Raw genomic sequence first — 18,295 nt, forward strand, 5'->3', positions numbered from 1 at the left:
GGCGGCGATGGTGGGATGCAGGCAAGGTGCACAGCATGGGGGTGGGGGAGGGGCCTCTGTGACAGCCGCCAGCCCACCACCTCCAGTGCCCTCCCCCGTGGCCCCTGCCCACCCTGTCACAGCCCCGCTAACTTCTGGAGCAGTGGTCCCTGGGCTAAAGCCACAGGGATGCCATGTATGGAGAGGCAGCAGGAGGCACGGGGCCTGGCCCATGTCCCTTGGGCGGCTCAGCACAGGTGGAAGAAAGCCGGTGCCCGCTCGTGTCCAGATGGCCAGCCAGTGGCTGCTGTCTCGCCCAGGCTGGCCCCTCCCCCCTACAACCTGGCCAGGCCCTTGGTACTGTGACGGTGGCACCTCGCCCTGCTCTCTGTCCCAGGCCCACGGGCAGAGCTACTCACGCAGCCAGCAGACACCTGGAGCGCCTGGCCAGCGCCAAGCAGGTGACAAGGCAGATGACCAGGTCCAGGATGAAGAGCAGGAGGTAGGAGAGCCACCTGGTGGAGGGGGAGGGGCGGTTAGCGGGGACCGGGCAGAACTCCCACCCGCTGCCCAGCCTGGGGGGCCCGCATTACAAGCGGCCCTGAGCCACAGAGACCCCAGTGTGCATGGACAGATGGGCTCTTCAGGGGGCTCCGGGGCTGCCCCCTCCCTTCTGGCCCCGATCCCAACCCCCTGCCACCTCAATCCAGTGTCGGAGCCAGAGACGGCCTCTGCCTGCCACTGCCCACGGGTGACCACTGAGAACCTGCTTGTGCAGCCCAGGAGAGGAATCTGTAACTTGAACTTCAGCAGCCACAGGCGCTAGGGGCGAGCGCACTGGACAGCAAGGCCTGCAGCTGCCCAGTGGGCAGGACCTGGGCCCCGGCTTTCCCTGTGCTTCCGGAACCCCCAGGCAGCAGCCAGGGATGGAAGCAAGCCCCTGAGAAGCCCACCTCTGTCGAGGGCCCGGCCCGGCCTCTCCAAGGCCACCCGCCTGCCCTTGAACTCGTGGCACCCACAGCTGTGCACGTTCAGGGCCCTCATGCCAGGCACTGCACGTGGCACCAAGGACGCCCCTATGAGGACTCACTCCTGGCCAGCAGGGGGCTCGAGGTGGGCGAGGGAGCCATGGCCAGTCCCTCGCCGGGCACCAGGGACCCTCCAGGGGCCTGGCTGGGCTGAGCTGATGGGCAAAGACAGTCACACAATGGCTGGGAGACCTTAGAGGGCCACTTGGCCCCCAGATCTCCTACCAGCAGGGGACGCCAGAGCCCCTGGTCTCATAGGGCGGGGTGAGGAGCAGGTGCTGGCGACATGGCACAGGGTAGAAGCTGAGGCAGTCGGGGCTAAAGAACCCAAGTACTGGGAGTCCACGGGTGTGGAGAAGACGCAAAACGAATCGCCCTTGTCCCCTTCCCCTCCTCACAGGACCCCTACCACGTAGCCCAGCCTCACCCAGCAGCCACGTCTGAATGTGCTGTGACGGGGCCCCAGCACCACCTCAAGCCGGGGACGCCACGCGCTCCCCTCCCTCGGGGCCCCGCCCACGCTTCCCGTGGGAAGGGGAACAGCCGTGGGGGGAGGTCTCTGGACGCAGCGCTTTGGGTCAAACCCGAAAACCAGAGGAAGCCACGCTCTGAGCTCTGTCGTGGCTTGCAGCGGCGCCAACGGTGGGGTCGGGAGCCCGGAGAGCTGCCGCTCGCTGATTCTCCATGACCTGAGAACCCACGCCCCGCAGGGCTGGGCCGCAGGGCCTCTGGGCAGGAGGGACCCTGGGCTGAGACCACTGCTTCCTCCCCTGGCTCTCTATCGGGGCCGTCCCCAGTCCTGGGGTTCGGGGAATGGGGCGCAGGACGGACAGAACTAGCTGGCCAGGCACACCTGCGAGGTGGCAGGAGTCTCACCTGTAGTACTCTACGTAGCTGGTCTGGTCGGCCAGCTCGCTCAGCTGGGCGCTGACCTCCTGCCACACGGGCAGCCCCGAGAGCTGGGCGACGATGCTGTCAGCCATCTGCTGCATGAACTTCAGGGTCTGGATGTAGTCGCCCCGGGCGGCGAGGACCTCACTGAGGCGGGCCAGGTGCTGTTCTAGGTCCATCTTCATCTGCCGGGTGGTTCCAGAAACCTGGCGGTGGGGGGCCACATCGGGGGGCCTGTGAGGCCCGCTCCTGGGAGGCAGTGCTCGGGGGCCCTGGGTCTCACTCCGGGGCGGGGGGTGTCTTTGCAATCAGCAGCGGATGCTGCTCAGGTTGGAACGAACAAATGCACCCGGCCTGGCCCGAGAGCTCACGGGGCTGCTGCTACAGACAGGTCCTGCTGTGCGTCCGGCCCGCAGGCCGCAAGCTGACCTTGACCGGGACCTCGGCGCCAGCATCAGAGCCCTCCGTCTGGAATGCTCCAAGATCCGAAATCTTTTGAGTGCTGGCCTGACGCTGTCTCTGATGCTCAAGAGGTTTTGGAATTTGGGGGGCACTTTCAATTTTCAGATGAGGGGTGCTCTGCCGATAAAGCCTATGCAACTGTTTCAAAACCTGCAAAACCCCGAAATCTCAAATATCTGTGGTCCCAAGCATTTCGGCTAAGGGAGACGGGCTCTGTGTACAGACAGACCCAGGGCGGGACGCAGACCAAACCATCAGTTTTTCTTCCTTGAAGATTCTCTTAGAACTTCAAGCATAGTGGATGGTAACTGCTCTTTTTAAGAGAAATGAGAAGTTTGAGCTCAAGGTTTCCCATGTTGGGGCTGGCGTTGTGGGTTAGCAAGTTAGGCCTCCATCTGTGCCACCAGCATCCCACATGGGCGCCAGTTTGAGTCCCGGCTGCTCCACTTCCCATCCAGCTCCCTGCTGATGTGCCTGGGAAAGCAGCGGAAGGTGGACCAAGTGCTCGGGCCCCTGCACCCACGTGGGAGACCTGCAGGAAGCTCCTGGCTTTGGCCTGGCCCAGCCCTAGGCATTGCGGCCATTTAGGAACTGAACCAGCAGGTGCAAGATCTCTTTCTCACTCTGTCTCTCCCTCTCTCTCTAACTCTGCCTTTTAGGTAAGTAAAAAACAAACCTTTAAAAAAAAATAAAGATTTCCCAGGTGGCTTCCCGACCTGTTAGTCCCACAGCGAGAGGGACGCCGGGTCGCACAGCAAGAGGGACGCCGGGTCACACAGCTCGCAGCTGCTTGCAGTGCCCTGAACCCGAGTGCAGGCAGAACAATGGGACTTTGAAAAAACACAGACAGATCCGACCCTGGGCGGAAAAGCACGGACAGGAGACAAAAGGGCAGAGCGGGCCTTCTCTGTGCTCGTGTCCTCGCCTGGGTGTTTGTCCTGTCCCCTGCTGGGCCCTGAGGGCCTGTAGTTGAGGGGAGGCAGTATGGGCTGAGCCAAGGCAGCCATGGAGGGTGACGGCAGTGACTTTCGAACAAGGGCCACAGCCGCGCTGTACGGGAAGGGGCCTGCACACAGCCCAGACCCAGGGAGCCCGCAGGGGCCAGGGCTGCAGCCTGGTGGCCCCAAGCCCACCCCGGAGGCCCGCCCTGAGCCTGGTGTGATGCCATCCGGGGGTGGGGGGCTGGGCTGTCCCGAAATCGTCACAGGAACCCAGGAAGCACAACCGGGGACGGTGCGTGCTAATCTTTATCCGCACCAGCAGCTCCCACAGGTCTGAAGAAAGGACACAGGAGACGGGGCTAGAAGCTCCCCCGGGCTGGGCTGAGCCCCGGCTGATAAGAGCCGGGCACTGGGCAGCCCTGGGACTCAGGGCCACTCTGCGGCTCCGCACATCTGCGGCCGTGAGCTCCTGGTTCCAGAGCAGAGAATGGCTCTCTTTGTTCCGTTTTGTTTTCTCCAAGCCAGCGGCTGGTCCCATTTTCTGCCCTGTGCCTGGTTCCTGTGGGTTATAGAAAGACTAAGAGGCCCCGACAGCAGCGGCCACGCCTTGGGGGCTTGGCAGCTGGGGGCTTCAGGCAGGGAAGCAAAACCCCAAACCACCCGGGAGCACATCCGGGAACCCAGAAACTTGCTGTCGGGTTGAAGAGCAATGACCTTTGCCCCACATCGCACTGTCAGCCGGGGAGCCTAGGAGCAGCCTAGGTACCACTTTGACCTTCCTATATCTTATACAGCAAGACAAAGAACAAAGAACAAAGGCTGTTAAATGCTCTGTAAACTTCCTCCTCCTTAACTTTGCATCCCCTAACTTCTTTACTTCTTAAACCCTTCTCGAGAAAAAAAAAGGCACAAGACAATTAACATCTGTCAGGCCTATCTCCCCCCCCCCCCCACATCCTCCCATAGGAAACAAACAAAAAACCCCACACCACTGACCTACATACAGCTCCCGCTTCTGCACATCACCCCCAGCCCAGTACACACGGCCCCTGTCCCCCACGGCCCGGCCCCAGGGCCACAGAGGTGAGACACTGCCCCCTACCCCAACAGAACCAGGCACTCTCGCACTCTCTCGCAGGAAAGCAAAAGTTCTGAGAGCCAGAGCAAAAGTTCTGAGAGCCAGAGGGTCAGCCAGGTCCGCTCCCGGACTGGGCAGGGCCTGAAGGGGCTGACGTGTGTCCCCCAGGCTGCAGACAGCTGTTTTCCAAGTCCACAGGGCAGGATCCCCTGGGAACTCATCACAAAAGGGCGATTTCTCAGCCCTGCCCACATCCACGGCACTGGAGACTCCAGGGCCAGGGCGGGGTCCTGTGACCCCCCCACGGGTCCTCAGATGACTGACGCAAGCGCAGGGCTGAAAACCTCAAGAGGGAGGGGACTCCTGCGCTTGGGCGGGGTCGGGGTGCAGGGGAGGGGAGCCCCCGGGGCAGACCCGGGCAGACGACAGGGCTGAGGGTGGGCGGGGCGCTGTGTGCGAAGCCTTTCCCGACCAGGTCCAGCTCACTGCTGTGGCGGAGAGGCGGCTCCTGTGCCTCCCCGTCTCGGCCCTGCAACCTGCTGTGGGCTCCAGCGAGAGCCACAGAAGCCACCAGAATGCCAGCCACACACACACAGCAGCAGAGCCCACGGCGGGGCCAAGGAGACCCCGAGGGTTAGGAAGCTGCCTGGTCCCTTGGGTGCGCAGCTGGAGCCCCTCCCCCCACACAGGCAGGACCCACTGGCCTTTGCCCGCCCAACACCCCCAAACAATCCCTTTCGGACCCTTAAATAACCTTGAGGCCCAGCCTTGGCCACACCCCCTCCCAGGCACAGGCTGTTCCAGGGTGGATGGGGGTTGCCTGGGGTGAGGTTTCTGATCCAGAGGGGGATGTAAGGCCCCCACTCCATGTCAGGGCAGCCCGGAAAGCCTCTGGGTGGTCCCTCGGCTGCCTGAGCTGGGCTCCTGGTCACCTGACCCACCCACGGCCTTGTCCTCCCTCCCAGTAATCCCAGTAATTACTATAATGGGGCCCATTATCTGAGTCACCTGTGGGAGCCCACTGAGCAGTCACCTGCACTTTCACCTACATGAAGTCATCCGATGTCATTTACCTGGTATTTGACCTTCAGCCCTCAGATATGGGGGGCCCTCCCAGGGCTGCTGCCTCCCCTGGGATGCAAACCAGCCTCATGGGCCTAGCAAGGGGCAGCGCAGGCCTCCCCACCCTGGGGAAGCACCTATGCCTGGGCCCGGGGGCTGGCCCCATGGAGGAGGTGGTACCTGCAGGAGGAGTAGCACCCTCCCCCCCCCCCCCCCCCAGGTTCACTGGAAATGCCCAATGCTGGCCCCAGGGCTCCCTCCCAGCAAAGCTGTCAGCCCTCGGGGAGGACTCCTGTTTTCCCATCAAGCCTTGGGCCAGTGAAGGTCACGGTCCTGGGCTTTCCGGGGAAGAGGTTTACCCCTGGGGCTATGTTCCTCCTCCAGGGAGTCTGGGGCTGGTGGGTGAGGAGGGGAAGAAAAAGAGGGGCCCAGGGTGCAGCCCCCGAGGCTCTGCCCAGCTCCCCCATCCCAGCTGCTCGCCCTCACCCCCCACAGCGGCTTAGTCCAGCACCCAGACACCTGGGTATCGGCCGTGTCTCCCAAGGGAGGGCTGGCCCGATCTGGCGTCCCCCACCCCAGCCCCACAAGGGCCATCTCTGGAGGCCACAGGCTGCCTCCCCAGGCCACACGAGCAGCACAGCTGTCTCTTTAAGGGGAGCCCCCCTGAGGGGCCACCAGGGGATTAGAGCCTAGAGGAGCTTAAGGGAGTAGGAGGGGGCCGGTGAGGTGGAGTCCTCCCCGCAGGCTGGCAGGGCCATGCCAGGCCGGTCAGCGGGAGACAGATGGGGCTGGACGCTGCGGTGGAGGCTGTGGGACAGGAACCGGCCTTTTGCTGGGGCCCTCAGCCCCTCTGCGGGGGACCTGGCCCAGAGAGGGACTAGAACGGGGCGGACGCCCAAGGGGTGGTCGCTGCGGCTTCGTCGCCAGAGCACCTGGGGCTGCCTGGGACGGACACATGGGGGCCCAGGTCACCACGGGAGGAAACCCCCGAGTCCCTGCCCCCACTCCACGGCTCAGGCCCCATCAGAGCCTGATGCCTCTGGACTGGAGCCCCAGCTGGGGTCACGGGCCCAGCGACACAGGACTTGGCCAGGGCATCTGGGATGAATCGTGCCACCCCGTGGGGCTCCCTTGCAGTTTCTGGACAGAGCTTCCCCCTTGCCATACCCAGGCGTCCCCTTACAGTGGACACACACAGGGCAGTGGGGCTGATTTTTCCACATTCTTGGTCTCCTGTGGCAAACAGGGAGTGAGCGGCTCTCCTGGAAACCAGGAGAAGCAGGGGCGCTGCAGGTCTGCGGGGGCCGAGCCGGCTGGGGACCCTGTCCCGACCGCAATGAGCTCACACGCTGCTGCACCCGTGCCTGGCCGCTGCCCATGGGCCTTACCAGGGTGTCGATGCCAGAGAAGGTGTGGTGTGCATTGTCCAAGGAGTAGGTCAGCTGGTAGACCCCGTCGCTGGTCTCGCTGTTCCCATAGAACCCGATGCCTATGGCGGCACTACAATCAAAACCCCAAACAAAGGTTAGAAGTGTGTTTGTGTTTGATCTGTGTATTTATTTGTTGGAAGGCAGAGAACAAAAGTGGGAGAGAGTGAGATACCTTCCCCAAACGGCTGCAATAGCCAGGGCTGGGCTGGGCTGAAGCCAGGAGCCTGCACTCAGCCAAGGTCTCCCACATGGGTGGTGGGAAATCAAGGCCTCGAGCCATCGCCTGCTGCCTGCTGGGTTACCCATCGGTGGGGAGCTGGGTCAGAGAGGCGCAGCCAAGACTTGAACCAAGCACTTCCGGAGAGGATGTGGGTACCAAGTGCACACCGGCGTGGACCGTGCACCCCAAGCCCACAGTTCTCACTGGCGCTGCCCACTCTCAGGACTGGACAAAGAAGGACACAGACACACCACTACGGCACCACAGCCTCACAGCCATGCTGGGGCCAGCGTTGTGGCCTCGGGTTAAGCCACCGCCTACATCCCAGCATCCCATAATCTCAGCGCTGCTGGTTCGAGTCCTGGCCCCTCAACTTCCACCCAGAATTCCCACTCATGAACCTGAGAAGGCCTGGGATGATGATGGCCCAAGCACCAGGGTCCCTGCCACCCACGTGGGAGACCTGGATGGAGCTCCTGCCTCCTGACTTCAGCCTGGGCCAGACCCGGCTGCTGGGGACACTTGGGGAGTGAACCAGTGAACGGAAAATCTCTGTGTGTGTCTCCCTCTCTATGACTCTGTCCTACAGAGGAAAGAACCCTGCTCTCTCCCTACTCACCCCCCCAACCTCAGATGTTTTCGTGGTCGCCATAGTTCTGCCTTCCCCAGAAAATCACACAGTGGAAATCAGTTTCTCCCCTTTTGAGGCTGGCTTCTTTCCCATAGCAGCAGCCGCGACGGCTCCTCCATGGCTGTCCACGACGGCACAGCTCATCTTGTCCCGCGGTCTGGATGCGACAGACCCTGCTGCTGGGCATCTGGGCCCTTCCAAGTCCGGGCCATCAGGAACAAAGCCACTGTAGACCCGGATGGAGGGCAGGGATTTGACCTTCGTTGAGCTCTTCCCGGGGGCTGGGCCGACACTGGGGGTGAAGGTTAAGGACCACAAAGCGGGGGAAGGGGGGGAGAGACCCAGGCGGGCCGAGGGGTCTGGGTGGGGCCCACACCCCCAGGTCAGAAGCCGGGACTCCCTGGCCATTCTCCACCCTTTCCTTGACGTTCCTTGCCCATGGGAGACCACCGGGTCCTCTTCCCCGGCGCCCCAGGGCACAGAAAGTCCCTTCTCCATCTAGGGTGGAACCTGCCTCTCACAGCCACGCACCCTCCGTGTGCGGGCGTGGCTGTCCCCTGCTGCAGGAAGAGGTCTCCGTGTGTGGGTGCCACCAGCCACCCACCTGGCGTGGCTTCCTGTCACCCTCCTGGCCACAGTCTGTGACTTCAGTGTCCTCTGGGGTCAACTCTGCCTGGTGGTCAGGGTCACTGCTCAGGGTGGCTCCGTCCTCGGAGCCTCCCCTCCCCCACTGATTGCCTCCTCCCGGGCGCTGTATTGATTTTGGTTTCGCTTTAACCAAAGGCAGACCTTGCAACCTAACCCTGCAGAACTCCTCAGGCTGGTGCGAGTCCCGCATTTCAGGTCTGGGCCTGGACGCCGAGCACATCCTGGGGGAGCCGAGACTCAGGCCGCAGCCCCCGGAGTTGGCGCCTAGTGAGCCGCGGGCGCTGGCCTGCATTTTACTTTTTTTTAAAGATTTCTTTTATTTATTTAAAAGGCAGAGCAATGTAGAGACAGGGAGAGAGAGATCTTCCATACAGTGGTTCACTCCCTAGATGGCTATAACGGCCAAGGCTGGGCCAGACCAAAGCCAGGAGCGTGGAACTCCACCTGGGTCGCCCACATGGGGACAGCTGGGGCCCAGGTACATGGGCCGTCTTCTGCTGCCTCCCCAGGCTCATCAGCAGGGAGCTGGATTGGAAGCGGAGCAGCCAGGACTGGAACTGGCGCTCTGACATGACAAGTGGTGGTTCAGCCCGCAGGGCCCCAACGCCAGCCCTGTGCCTGGTTTTCTCGCCCCTGGCTCCCTCTTGCCTGGCACAGGTGATGTGCAGAATGTGGTGGAGCCAGTCCAGCCCACACCTGCTCCGAGCCTCCCGAAAACCAAAGGTAATTGCTACTTACTGCAACGGCCCCCCCAAGCCATGCACATGGCTCTTCAGCTTTATAAAGGTGCGAGCGCTCACCCACCCTTCCAACTACCCCAGCTTTCAGTCCAGCTCAGTACTCAGTAAACCAGAGGGGGGACTCAGCACTGTCTCTGAGATTGGCTGGGGGGGGGGGGCGACGCCAGGGCAGGGCAGGTGTCAGGTAGGAGGCCCACATCCCACGCGCGGGGCTGGCCTGCCTGGGATGCGATCCCGCCCGTGTGTCCCGTCCAGTTTGTTGCGAATGCGCCTGGGAGGTCGCAGATGATGGCCCGAGTAGTCAGGCCCCTTGCCATCCACTCGGGAGAGCTAGTTGGAGTTCTTGGCTCCTGGCTTTGGCCTGGATCAACCCTGAAGATCTCTCTCTCTCTCTCTCCCCCTGTACCTCTGCTTCTTAAATAAACAATAAATAACCTGAAAAACAGGTTTGTGTTCCGTCTTCAGCCCCGCAGGCTAACAGAAGTGTTCTGAGGCCATGTGAGGTCGGCGAGCAGAGGCCAGGGGTCCTGCCTGGTACCCGTCGTGCGGCCCAGTGGTGAGGGACTCCAGCCAGAGGGGAGCGCACCCCGGCAGAGGCTCGGTTTGGAAAAGCCTCTGGAAACTACAATTCCTGCAAACAGCCAGCGCATGCGGGGGCCGCGCAGGGAGCGAGCAGAGCACGGCTCTAATGGCCCTGAGAGCTATCGATCCTGGGAGAAGAGGGCATTGATCCAGGCCACGGCAGATCTCCTTCTGACCTCGCAGGCCCAGGGTGGTACTGGGAGAGAGGGGCCTGGAGCCAGGGAGAGGGCTGCGTGGCTGGACAGAAGTGCACTGCGCAGGGGTCGGAGCCACGAGGGAGACCCCAGACCACCCCAGGCGTGTGGCAGGCAAAGGGACAGCATTCACCTGGGGCCACGCTGGTCCACCAAGGTAGCCCCCCCCGGGGGGGGGACAGATGGGGGGGTCAGGTTCACGGGCTAACCAGCAGGACACACGCCAGCACGCCCCGCCCTCTGCCCGTCCCCGTGTAGGGGGACACTCACCAGCAGATGAGCCCGGCCACCACCGCCGTCCAGGTGGTGCAGCAGGAGCCGCGTTGCTTGGTCTGCCCGGCCTCGTCCCGCCGGCGGCAGCACACGCAGACCAGATAAACCGTGAGGAAGATCAAGTTCAGGCCCAGGCACACGGCGGCCACCAGCCCCAGAAACAGCAGCGACTGCAAGAGTAGAGCCCAGGGTCAGCCCCCTGCCCCGGGGCCCTGGGTGACGGGTGGCGGGCGTGGGAGCCGGGGCTGGGCTGTGTGTCTGTCACCCATCTTTTCTGTCCATCCTTTCCTGCACCCGTGATGGAAGCTCCTACTCTGTAAACGGTGCCTGGTGCTCAGGAGGAGGGGGAGGGGATGGAGCCCCCACGGTGCCCGCGGTGGCCAGGTACGGGGGAGGCAGACACACAGGGTTTCCGGCTGCCACACCTGGATGAAGACAGCAACCAGGCCTTGCCTGCCGGAGAGCCCTGAGCCCCTGACACACACGCAGGAGTCCGCAACTGGCCGCGAGGGCTGTGGCCGATGAGCTCCGTGGCCCAGCAAGACCGGAGGGGCCGGCGCTGTGGAGCAGCAGGTTAAGCTGCGGTCTGCGGTGCCGGGATCCCGCACAAGTGCAAGTTCAAGACCTGGCTGCTCCACTTCCAATCCAATGCACCTGGGAAGGCAGTGGATGATGGTCCAAGTGCTCGGGTTCCTGCCCCAACGTGGGAGATGTGGATGGAGCTCCAGGCTCCTGGCTTCAGCCTGGCCCAGCCCTGGCAGTTATGGCCATCTGGGGGAGAGAACCAGCAGACGGAAGTCCTCTCTCTTTCCCTCTCTCTTTCTCTCTCTGCCTCTCAAACTCTTTTCTTAAAGACGTGTTTGTTCATTTGCTGGATGCCTTGGACCCTCGGACGGGGCCAGGAAGGGTGGTGGCACACGGACGCTGCCTCCTCGTGCAAAGGGCTCCTCTCCAAGGCGGTCAGGTACCTGTTCTAGGTGTTGGGGGCCGAGCTGGGGGTATCAGGATACATGATCATGGAGTCCCTTCACGCTGAATACTGTGAGGGACAGCCATGCCCCCAGGGGCCAGCAGCACCAAGCCAGTATGCTGAAAAGGACAGGAGGTGTCTGCTTGCCCCGCCCAGCACCTCGGGGTCTTTCAGAGGCCTGGGTGTCCCCCACCCCCTCTGCCCTCCAATCTCTTGATTCAGCCAGATGGACACCAGATGGCACAGGGATTGGTGGCCGCCCGCCAGGGCTGGAGCTGGGTCTAAGTCTGGCGCCCGAGCTGGTGGCCCCCCTGCGCCCCATGTGTCCCCGAGCGGCTCCCGCTGCACAGCCCCAGCACCCCAGGACTGGCTGCCGGGCAGGGACCCCGAATGATGATGGCGCCATCAGCAGGGGTGGGGGAGACCGCGGGACCCGAAGGCCCAAGGAGGAGGCAGGCCTTGTGCAGGGACAGGCAGACGGCGACAAGCTGCCACACAGATGCTGGGCATCTGGGGCCCGAGGCCCTGCAGCCATTGTCCAGGGGACAGGGTGTGGACGCCCGCGGGAGTCACGTTGCTCCTTCCTGGTTCCGCTCAGCTGTGCAGCCCTGGGCGGACTCAGGCCGGCATCAGACTCTGCTGCTCACCGCGGACCCACGCGTCTCAGTGTCTACTGGGGACAAGCCCAGGAGAGGGCGGGAGACCCGCTCATCTGGGAGGAGGTCAGGTGGACTTGACTTAAGCCGTGGCTGTCACCGCCACGCAGGATAAACACAGCAGGTCCCGCCAGGTCACCTCCCTCGTCCCCTCAGCCACAGACTTCCCCCTGCCCGCACCATTCCTCAGTACCTAGCCTTTCCTCATATGAACACTTCGCACAGCCCTGCTACCAGCGCGCCTCCTCACATACAGCCCCGATGCCCCCCAGCCAGAACCCAGGGACGCCCCCAACGACGTGCAAGCCCTGTGCACACTGCACCCGGCAATGCCACTTTCTAGGAAGCCAGAGGGCTCGAGCCCCTCAAAGACGCACACGTGGATGTTTCTGGCCACCCACGGGCAAGCCACCCCGATGTCCACCAGCGAGAAGACGGGCACACAAAACGTGCCTCGGCACACATGGAACGCCGTGCAGCCATAAAAACGGACGGCAGCTCGCGGTGAACCTCGCGGGGCGATGCTAAGGCAGACAAGCCAGCTGCGAGCCAGCAGGGGCTCTGGCTCCACCGAGTCTACAAGCACAAGGTTCGAGAAAACCGCCCGCCCGTGATGGAGGTGCCGGCGGCAGCCATGCAGGGGAGACGCCGAGGCGCCCAGGGACACACTGCCAAGGGGACGGTGTCCTTCAGTAGCACTCGCCACGGTGTCCGTGGCCTTTAATTTATTCCTAATTATAGTGGGTTTTAAAAGGGAGGGGCATCCTTTGGGGCACCGGTTGGAATCCCGACGGCTAAGCTTCCAATCCAGCTCCCTGCGAATGCACCTGGGAAGGCAGCGGAGGGTGGCCCAAGTGCTAGGGCCCCTGCCACCCTGGTGGGAGACCTGGATGGAGTTCCAGGCTCCTGGCTTCGGCCTGGCCCAGCCCCAGGTGTTGCGGCCATCTGGGGAGTGAACCAACAAAGCCAACAAAGGGAAGACCCCCCCACACACACTCTGCCTTTTCAGATAAATAAATAAATCTTTTAAATAAAGAAAGGGGAACGAAGGTGGGGACAGGCCTCCTGCAGAGAACAGCTAATATCCAGGCGGCCCCTGCCTTCCAGCCTGCGCCCTGGACGGTCCCACTCTCGGCCCCCCCAATAGGAAAATCCCCCGAATCTACCCCGTGTCCCTTCACGGCTATGAGGACCTTCCCAGAAGCGGTGCAGCCGTGAGTCAGGGCTGCGTGGTCTCCCCATCCACTCCCGGCCAGGTCCCCGCCGCAGCTCTCCCGTCTCACTCTCCCCTGTCCCTCGGCAGGCCCGGGGGATCCTGCGGCTGGGGCCTCTCTCAGCCGGGCAGCTGGCCGCCACGGGAGCCTGACAATGCCGTCCTGCCTGGAAACTCCAGCAGCTCCCCTCGGGACCCTACTGTCTCTGGGTGCTGGGAGCACAGGAAGCTGCAGCTGGAGGTGCCCCTAGAGCTGGGCTGAGGGAGTGGAGGGGGGAGGAGGGGCGGTGGCAGGGGAGGGAGGAGGAGAGCAGAGCTGGGTGTCACCGCTGCTCTCTAAGGGGCAATTATGTCCCTGCTGCTAATTAACACTGCGGAACCCACATGGCGGTGGGAAGACGGAGCTGGAGCCAAGAGCTGTGCTGGGCAGGCTGGGAGAGGACACCCCCACCCCACCACCCTCTGTGCCCTGTGGGCCTCTCCCGCCCCAGGACCACGCCATGGCCCCCCACGTCCGTGCGCTGCCTCTCCCCTCATCAAAGTGCCTTCAATGATGTCTGCTCTGCCAATTTGTCCTGAGAAACCCAGGGTGGGGCGCACCAAGCCAGGACCCAACAGCGACCCCTGCAGCTGGGCAGGGGAGGGGCCGCAGCCCAGAGGCACTGGGGGGAGGGGAGCTGGGAGCAGGCAGGGGGAGAGGCCCCCAGGCCCATGGGGGAGGGCCAGGCCCCCTCCCCGGGCTCAGCGTGACTGTCTGATGACCGTGACTCAACGCTCACACTGATGAATGCGGCTTCCTCGTACCCACCACGGCTCTTCCTCCCCAGGGCTGCCACCCAGCTCAGTGCTGGGGTCCGGTACTTCTTGGCCCAGCCCCCACCTTGTCCCCTCCCTTGGCTTAAGGGCACACACCTGGGAACTCTGGGAGACCCCATGAAAATGCAGCTTACACACCAAACACCTCCTCTACCTCCCAGCAAGAGCGCTGTAGCGCTGAGGAGGAGCCACGGGGAGGGGGGAGCTCCTGCTCGCTCGGGCACAGCGGGCTCCGTGTCCAGTGCTTCCCTGCACACAGCAAGCACTGGGGGCCACCTGTGACCCGCCTCCCCCCGGGGCAGGGGCGGGCTGGGGTGGATGGTGACAGGGAGGGGACGTGTGTGTGTGTGTGTGTGCCCCAGGTGCCTATGGCCCCGGCACTGCCCAGGGACACCCGGGCGGCTGGGGTCTCCCCCTTGCACACTGCCATTCTGGCTTTGACGAGCCAGGCACTGGCTGCGGGCTGTATGCCTTGGCCAGGCCCAGGGCCCCCTGACCTCTGCGGTAGGGATCACCTCCACACCCCGCCTTCTCACCTGCGGGAGGTGAGATGGCTCACAAGGCCAGGTCCCTGCCTCCTCTGGGGCCACAGCCTCCTCCTCCCCCAGGCCGGCGTTGGGACTCACCTGGCCACACCTGGCCACCGTCTGCGGATGCGGTCACCTCCCCATGAGGCTGGCAGACGCAGGCCAAGGTCACCGAGGGCGGGGGGAGGGGGAAAGGACCAGGCCCAGGGGCACAGGGGGTTTCCACAGCTTCCGAAGACCCTGGCAAAGGGGCGGGGGCCGCCTTCGCAGGGAGGTCTGCCCAGCTAAGACCACCCCCGACTCTGCCTTCGAGAGCCCCAGCGCCTGCCATTCGCCAGCCTTCCTCCAGGCCTGCACGGGCCCCGGTGCCCACCTCGGCTCGGCTTCTGACGCACGCGCACGCACACTCGCAGACCGAGCTAAAGCCCTTCTCAGGCCGCCCTGACCAGCGCCTGCAGAGCTTTCTCCTCTTGCTGTCTGACACTGCTGAGCCCCGCGGCCCATCTGTCCACGGACGTGTATCACCGGGCGCCACTCTGTGCTCTGGGGCCCCCTGTGTGAAGAAAGCCCCCTACACGGAATAACTCATCGAACCCTCGCAGGCGAGGGAGGCTCAGACCCCTGCCCATGGTCACGCAGCCCGGGAATGCAACCCAGCCAGCCGAGCGGCGGAGCCCAGACGCTGCCCCGTGCCTTTGGTGACCGCGGCCACCCCGGACTGGGCGCAGCACTGGGCCCCGCCAAGCTTGCCGAGGACAGGGCCAGCAGCACCCAGGCCTCGGTGGGAACTGACCAGGCTGCTGGCTCTGGCCGGGACTCACGAGGAAGGGGGATGTCCAGGAGAGGCCTGTGGTCAGACACCAGGGGGACTTACCGAGATGTGTAGAGCCAGACTTCCCACGCTGTCCCCTCCCTCCCTGCACTCAGCGCTCTGCCCCCTCCACTGGCAGGGCCAGGCGTGGGGAAACAGACACCCCGGGGGGTGAGGGGCATGGGACACCCAGCACAAGCCAGACCCTGTAGGGGGGCATGGAACACCCAGGACAAACCAGACCCTGTGGGGGGGCATGGGACACCCAGCACAAGCCAGACCCTGTAGGGGGGCATGGAACACCCAGGACAAACCAGACCCTGTGGGGGGGGGGGCACAGGACACCCAGGACAAGCCAGACCCTGTGGGGGGGGCACGGGACACCCAGGACAAACCAGACCCTGTGGGGGGGGCATGGGACACCCAGCACAAGCCAGACCCTGTGGGGGGGGCACAGGACACCCAGGACAAGCCAGACCCTGTGGGGGGGGGGGCACGGGACACCCAGGACAAGCCAGACCCTGTGGGGGGGCATAGGACACCCAGCACAAGCCAGACCCGGGAGGAGGGCAGGGGCTGCGTGTGGGTCCCTCTGGCTCTGTTGCCACCTGTCGGGGTGGGAGGGGCGGCTCAGGCCCCTGGGGTGGGGGTGCCCCGGCCCTCCCTACTCCCACTCAGTTTAGATCCGTGCAGGCTCTGGGACCGGGTGTGGGACAGACGGACGGACAGACACAAGTCAACACAGCTGTCTGTCTGCGGTCACATCCTCTTTCCAACATTCCCTGGGAGCGGAAAGAGTCCCCCCCGCCGCGGCGGACTTCCAGGGGCAGGGAGTCCCCCCCCAGCTATCCCCCTCCGCGGACTTCCAGGGGCAGGGAGTCCCCCCCCCAGCTCACCCCCCCCCCCGCGGGCTTCCAGGGGCAGGGAGTCCCCGGAGCTACCCCCCCCCAGCTATCCCCCCAGGGGCGGGGAGGGGCTGGGATGAGGAGGAGTGGGACAGGGCTGGGCGGCTGCAGGAGCTGGAGGTCCCTCTGCCCGGGCCTGGGGCAGCATGGACACCTCGGGTTATTTTTAGACTTCCGGTCACTGTCCCAGCGCTCAGGTCAGGGTTCCCCGGCCCCACAGGACAAAGGCCGGGGCTGACTCTCCCGCGTCCAGAGGCCCCTGCATGGACAGGACCGCGACTGGACGCTGCGGGCAGGGGCCCCAGGGGGCCGATCCCGAGGTGGGAGCGCTCTTGGGGGCCCTGAATCCTGCACCCAACAGAGAGAAATGGCTCAGCAGGGCCATGGGGGCCCAAGCCGGGCTGCGCGCCCCCCGCCCCGGCTACGGCCGAGGGAGGGGCCGGCAGAAGTGCGAGGACGAGCTGGGCAGCCGCCAGCCCAGGACTCGGCGGCGGAGGCGGCGGGACGCAGGGACGGAGCGGGCCGGGGCCACGCGGAAGGGGGCAGGGTGCGCTCTCACGACCACCGCGGGAGACGTGGCGGCTCCGGGCCCGCCCTCCTTCCCCGGGTGGGGGGAGCCGGGAGAGGCCGCGCGGGCAGAGGTCGCCGCGCCGCCCCCACCGCACGCACGGTCCGACCCGGAGCGCGAGCGCTTGCTGCGAGAACTTCTGCCGCGCCACGCGCCCGGACCTCATTAGGAGCAGAAGTTCGGGGCGCCCCCGCCCCCGCGGGCGGTCTCCGCGCTCGGCCTCCCCCCACACTGACGCCCCTCTCCCCAGCCCGCCCCACCCTCACGTTCCCGGGCCGAGCGGGGAGAGGGGAAGGGGCCCCGGGGGCGCGAGCAGAGCGCGGGCTCGGGGTCTGGGGAGCGAAGGGCGGGTCGGGGGCCGCGCGGGCTCACCTCCTGGTAAGTCTCGTCGCGCGGGCTGAAGGTGCTGTCCACCCGCTGCAGGCGCAGGCCCACGTGCGGGACGCTGTGCAGCCACACGACCCACCAGGGCGCGATGTACTCCACGCGCGCCGCCTGCATGGCTCAGCCGAGTGCGGCCCCGCACGCTGCGGCCGCCGCTGCCGACGCCGCCGCGGGTCCCGGGACGCGCGCCCGACCGGCCCGCCCCTCCGGCCCCGCCCCGCCCTCCGGCCCCGCCCCCACCCCGCCCCCTCCAGGCCTCGGCCTAGCCCTGCCCCTCTGGTCACGCCCCGCCCCTCCGCCCCCGGCCCCACCCCGCCCCGCCCCTCCGCCCCCGGCCCCACCCCCGCCCCGCCCCTCCGCCCCCGGCCCCACCCCGCCCCGCCCCCTCCAGGCCTCGGCCCCGCCCCGCCCCTCCGGCCCCGCCCCCGCCTGGCCTCCCCGAACGCGCCCGCCCTGACCCCGGAGGTCGGGTCACTCCCTGCCCGGCTGCCTGCCCTGGCCCGACCGGAGAAAGAGTTGGAAGAAGTGCGAAGGGCCCCTAGAAGTCTCCTAAGTCTTGTCGCCTTGTCCCCCATCAGGGCCTGCGGGACGGGGCGGGAGAGGCGGAGCCGGCCGGTGCCGGGGCTGCGAGGGCAGAAGGGGCCATCCCAGCCGCGGGGCGTGCGCGCGGCCCCTGAGCACCCCCGGTGTGCACCCAGGGACGCCGAGAGAGGGGACGCCTCTCCCGGGGATTCCCGGTAACACAGGCGGCCTGGGGCGCCCTGGGCGTGGACGACGCGGCTCCCCCGCGCCCGGACGCCGCTGGGTTCTTCCCGGGGGGCAAGACAGGGCTGGCCGCCTGGAGGAAGGGGCCCCGAGCTGTCTGGGGAGCCTGGGAGGGGCACGGGGGCGCCTGGGGGCGGGACCGCAGGCAGGAGCTTGGGAGGAGATGGACAACCGGGCCCCTGGGGAACGCTCGGCCCCACACAGCCGCGGGGCGACCTGTTCCGTCAGGGGCACCCTCGGAGCGCGCTTTGGGGGAAGGCAAAAGCCGGCGGAAGCTGCCGCAAACACGCGTGGCCGACAGGGGCCAGACCACAGTGGCCGCTGCTCCCGTAGGCCCAGAGCCGCGCCCTGCCCTGGCGCCCAGTGCTGTCCCGTGGTCCCCGAGCCCGGCCCTGCCCTCTGTGTGTGCACGCGGAGAGTCGAGGCCCGTGGGGGCGCAGGAGGCCGGGGACCGCTCGCTCTTCTGCACAGGGGTTTGGTGCACGAATTCTACCCACTTCCATCCTAGGGCAAGCAGCAAC

The 18,295-nt window shown here is 65.4% G+C and overlaps 1 protein-coding gene across 1 annotated transcript in view; it reads right to left on the minus strand.

The window, feature by feature from the left end:
- The window catches only part of TTYH2 (tweety family member 2), a 30,765-nt gene extending 13,593 nt beyond the window's left edge, over positions 1-17,172 (minus strand). Inside the window, exons 1-5 of the mRNA XM_062216607.1 lie at positions 16,998-17,172; positions 10,157-10,329; positions 6,830-6,941; positions 1,884-2,104; positions 399-494 (exon numbers count right to left, since the gene is read on the minus strand). Coding sequence (XP_062072591.1) covers positions 399-494; positions 1,884-2,104; positions 6,830-6,941; positions 10,157-10,329; positions 16,998-17,126 — 731 coding nt within the window. The 5' untranslated portion in view covers positions 17,127-17,172. The remainder of the gene's footprint in view (positions 1-398; positions 495-1,883; positions 2,105-6,829; positions 6,942-10,156; positions 10,330-16,997) is intronic.
- Positions 17,173-18,295: the final 1,123 nt, after the last annotated feature.

The sequence above is a fragment of the Lepus europaeus genome, chromosome 18, assembly GCF_033115175.1.
Source record: "Lepus europaeus isolate LE1 chromosome 18, mLepTim1.pri, whole genome shotgun sequence".
NCBI classification, from domain to species: domain Eukaryota; kingdom Metazoa; phylum Chordata; class Mammalia; order Lagomorpha; family Leporidae; genus Lepus; species Lepus europaeus.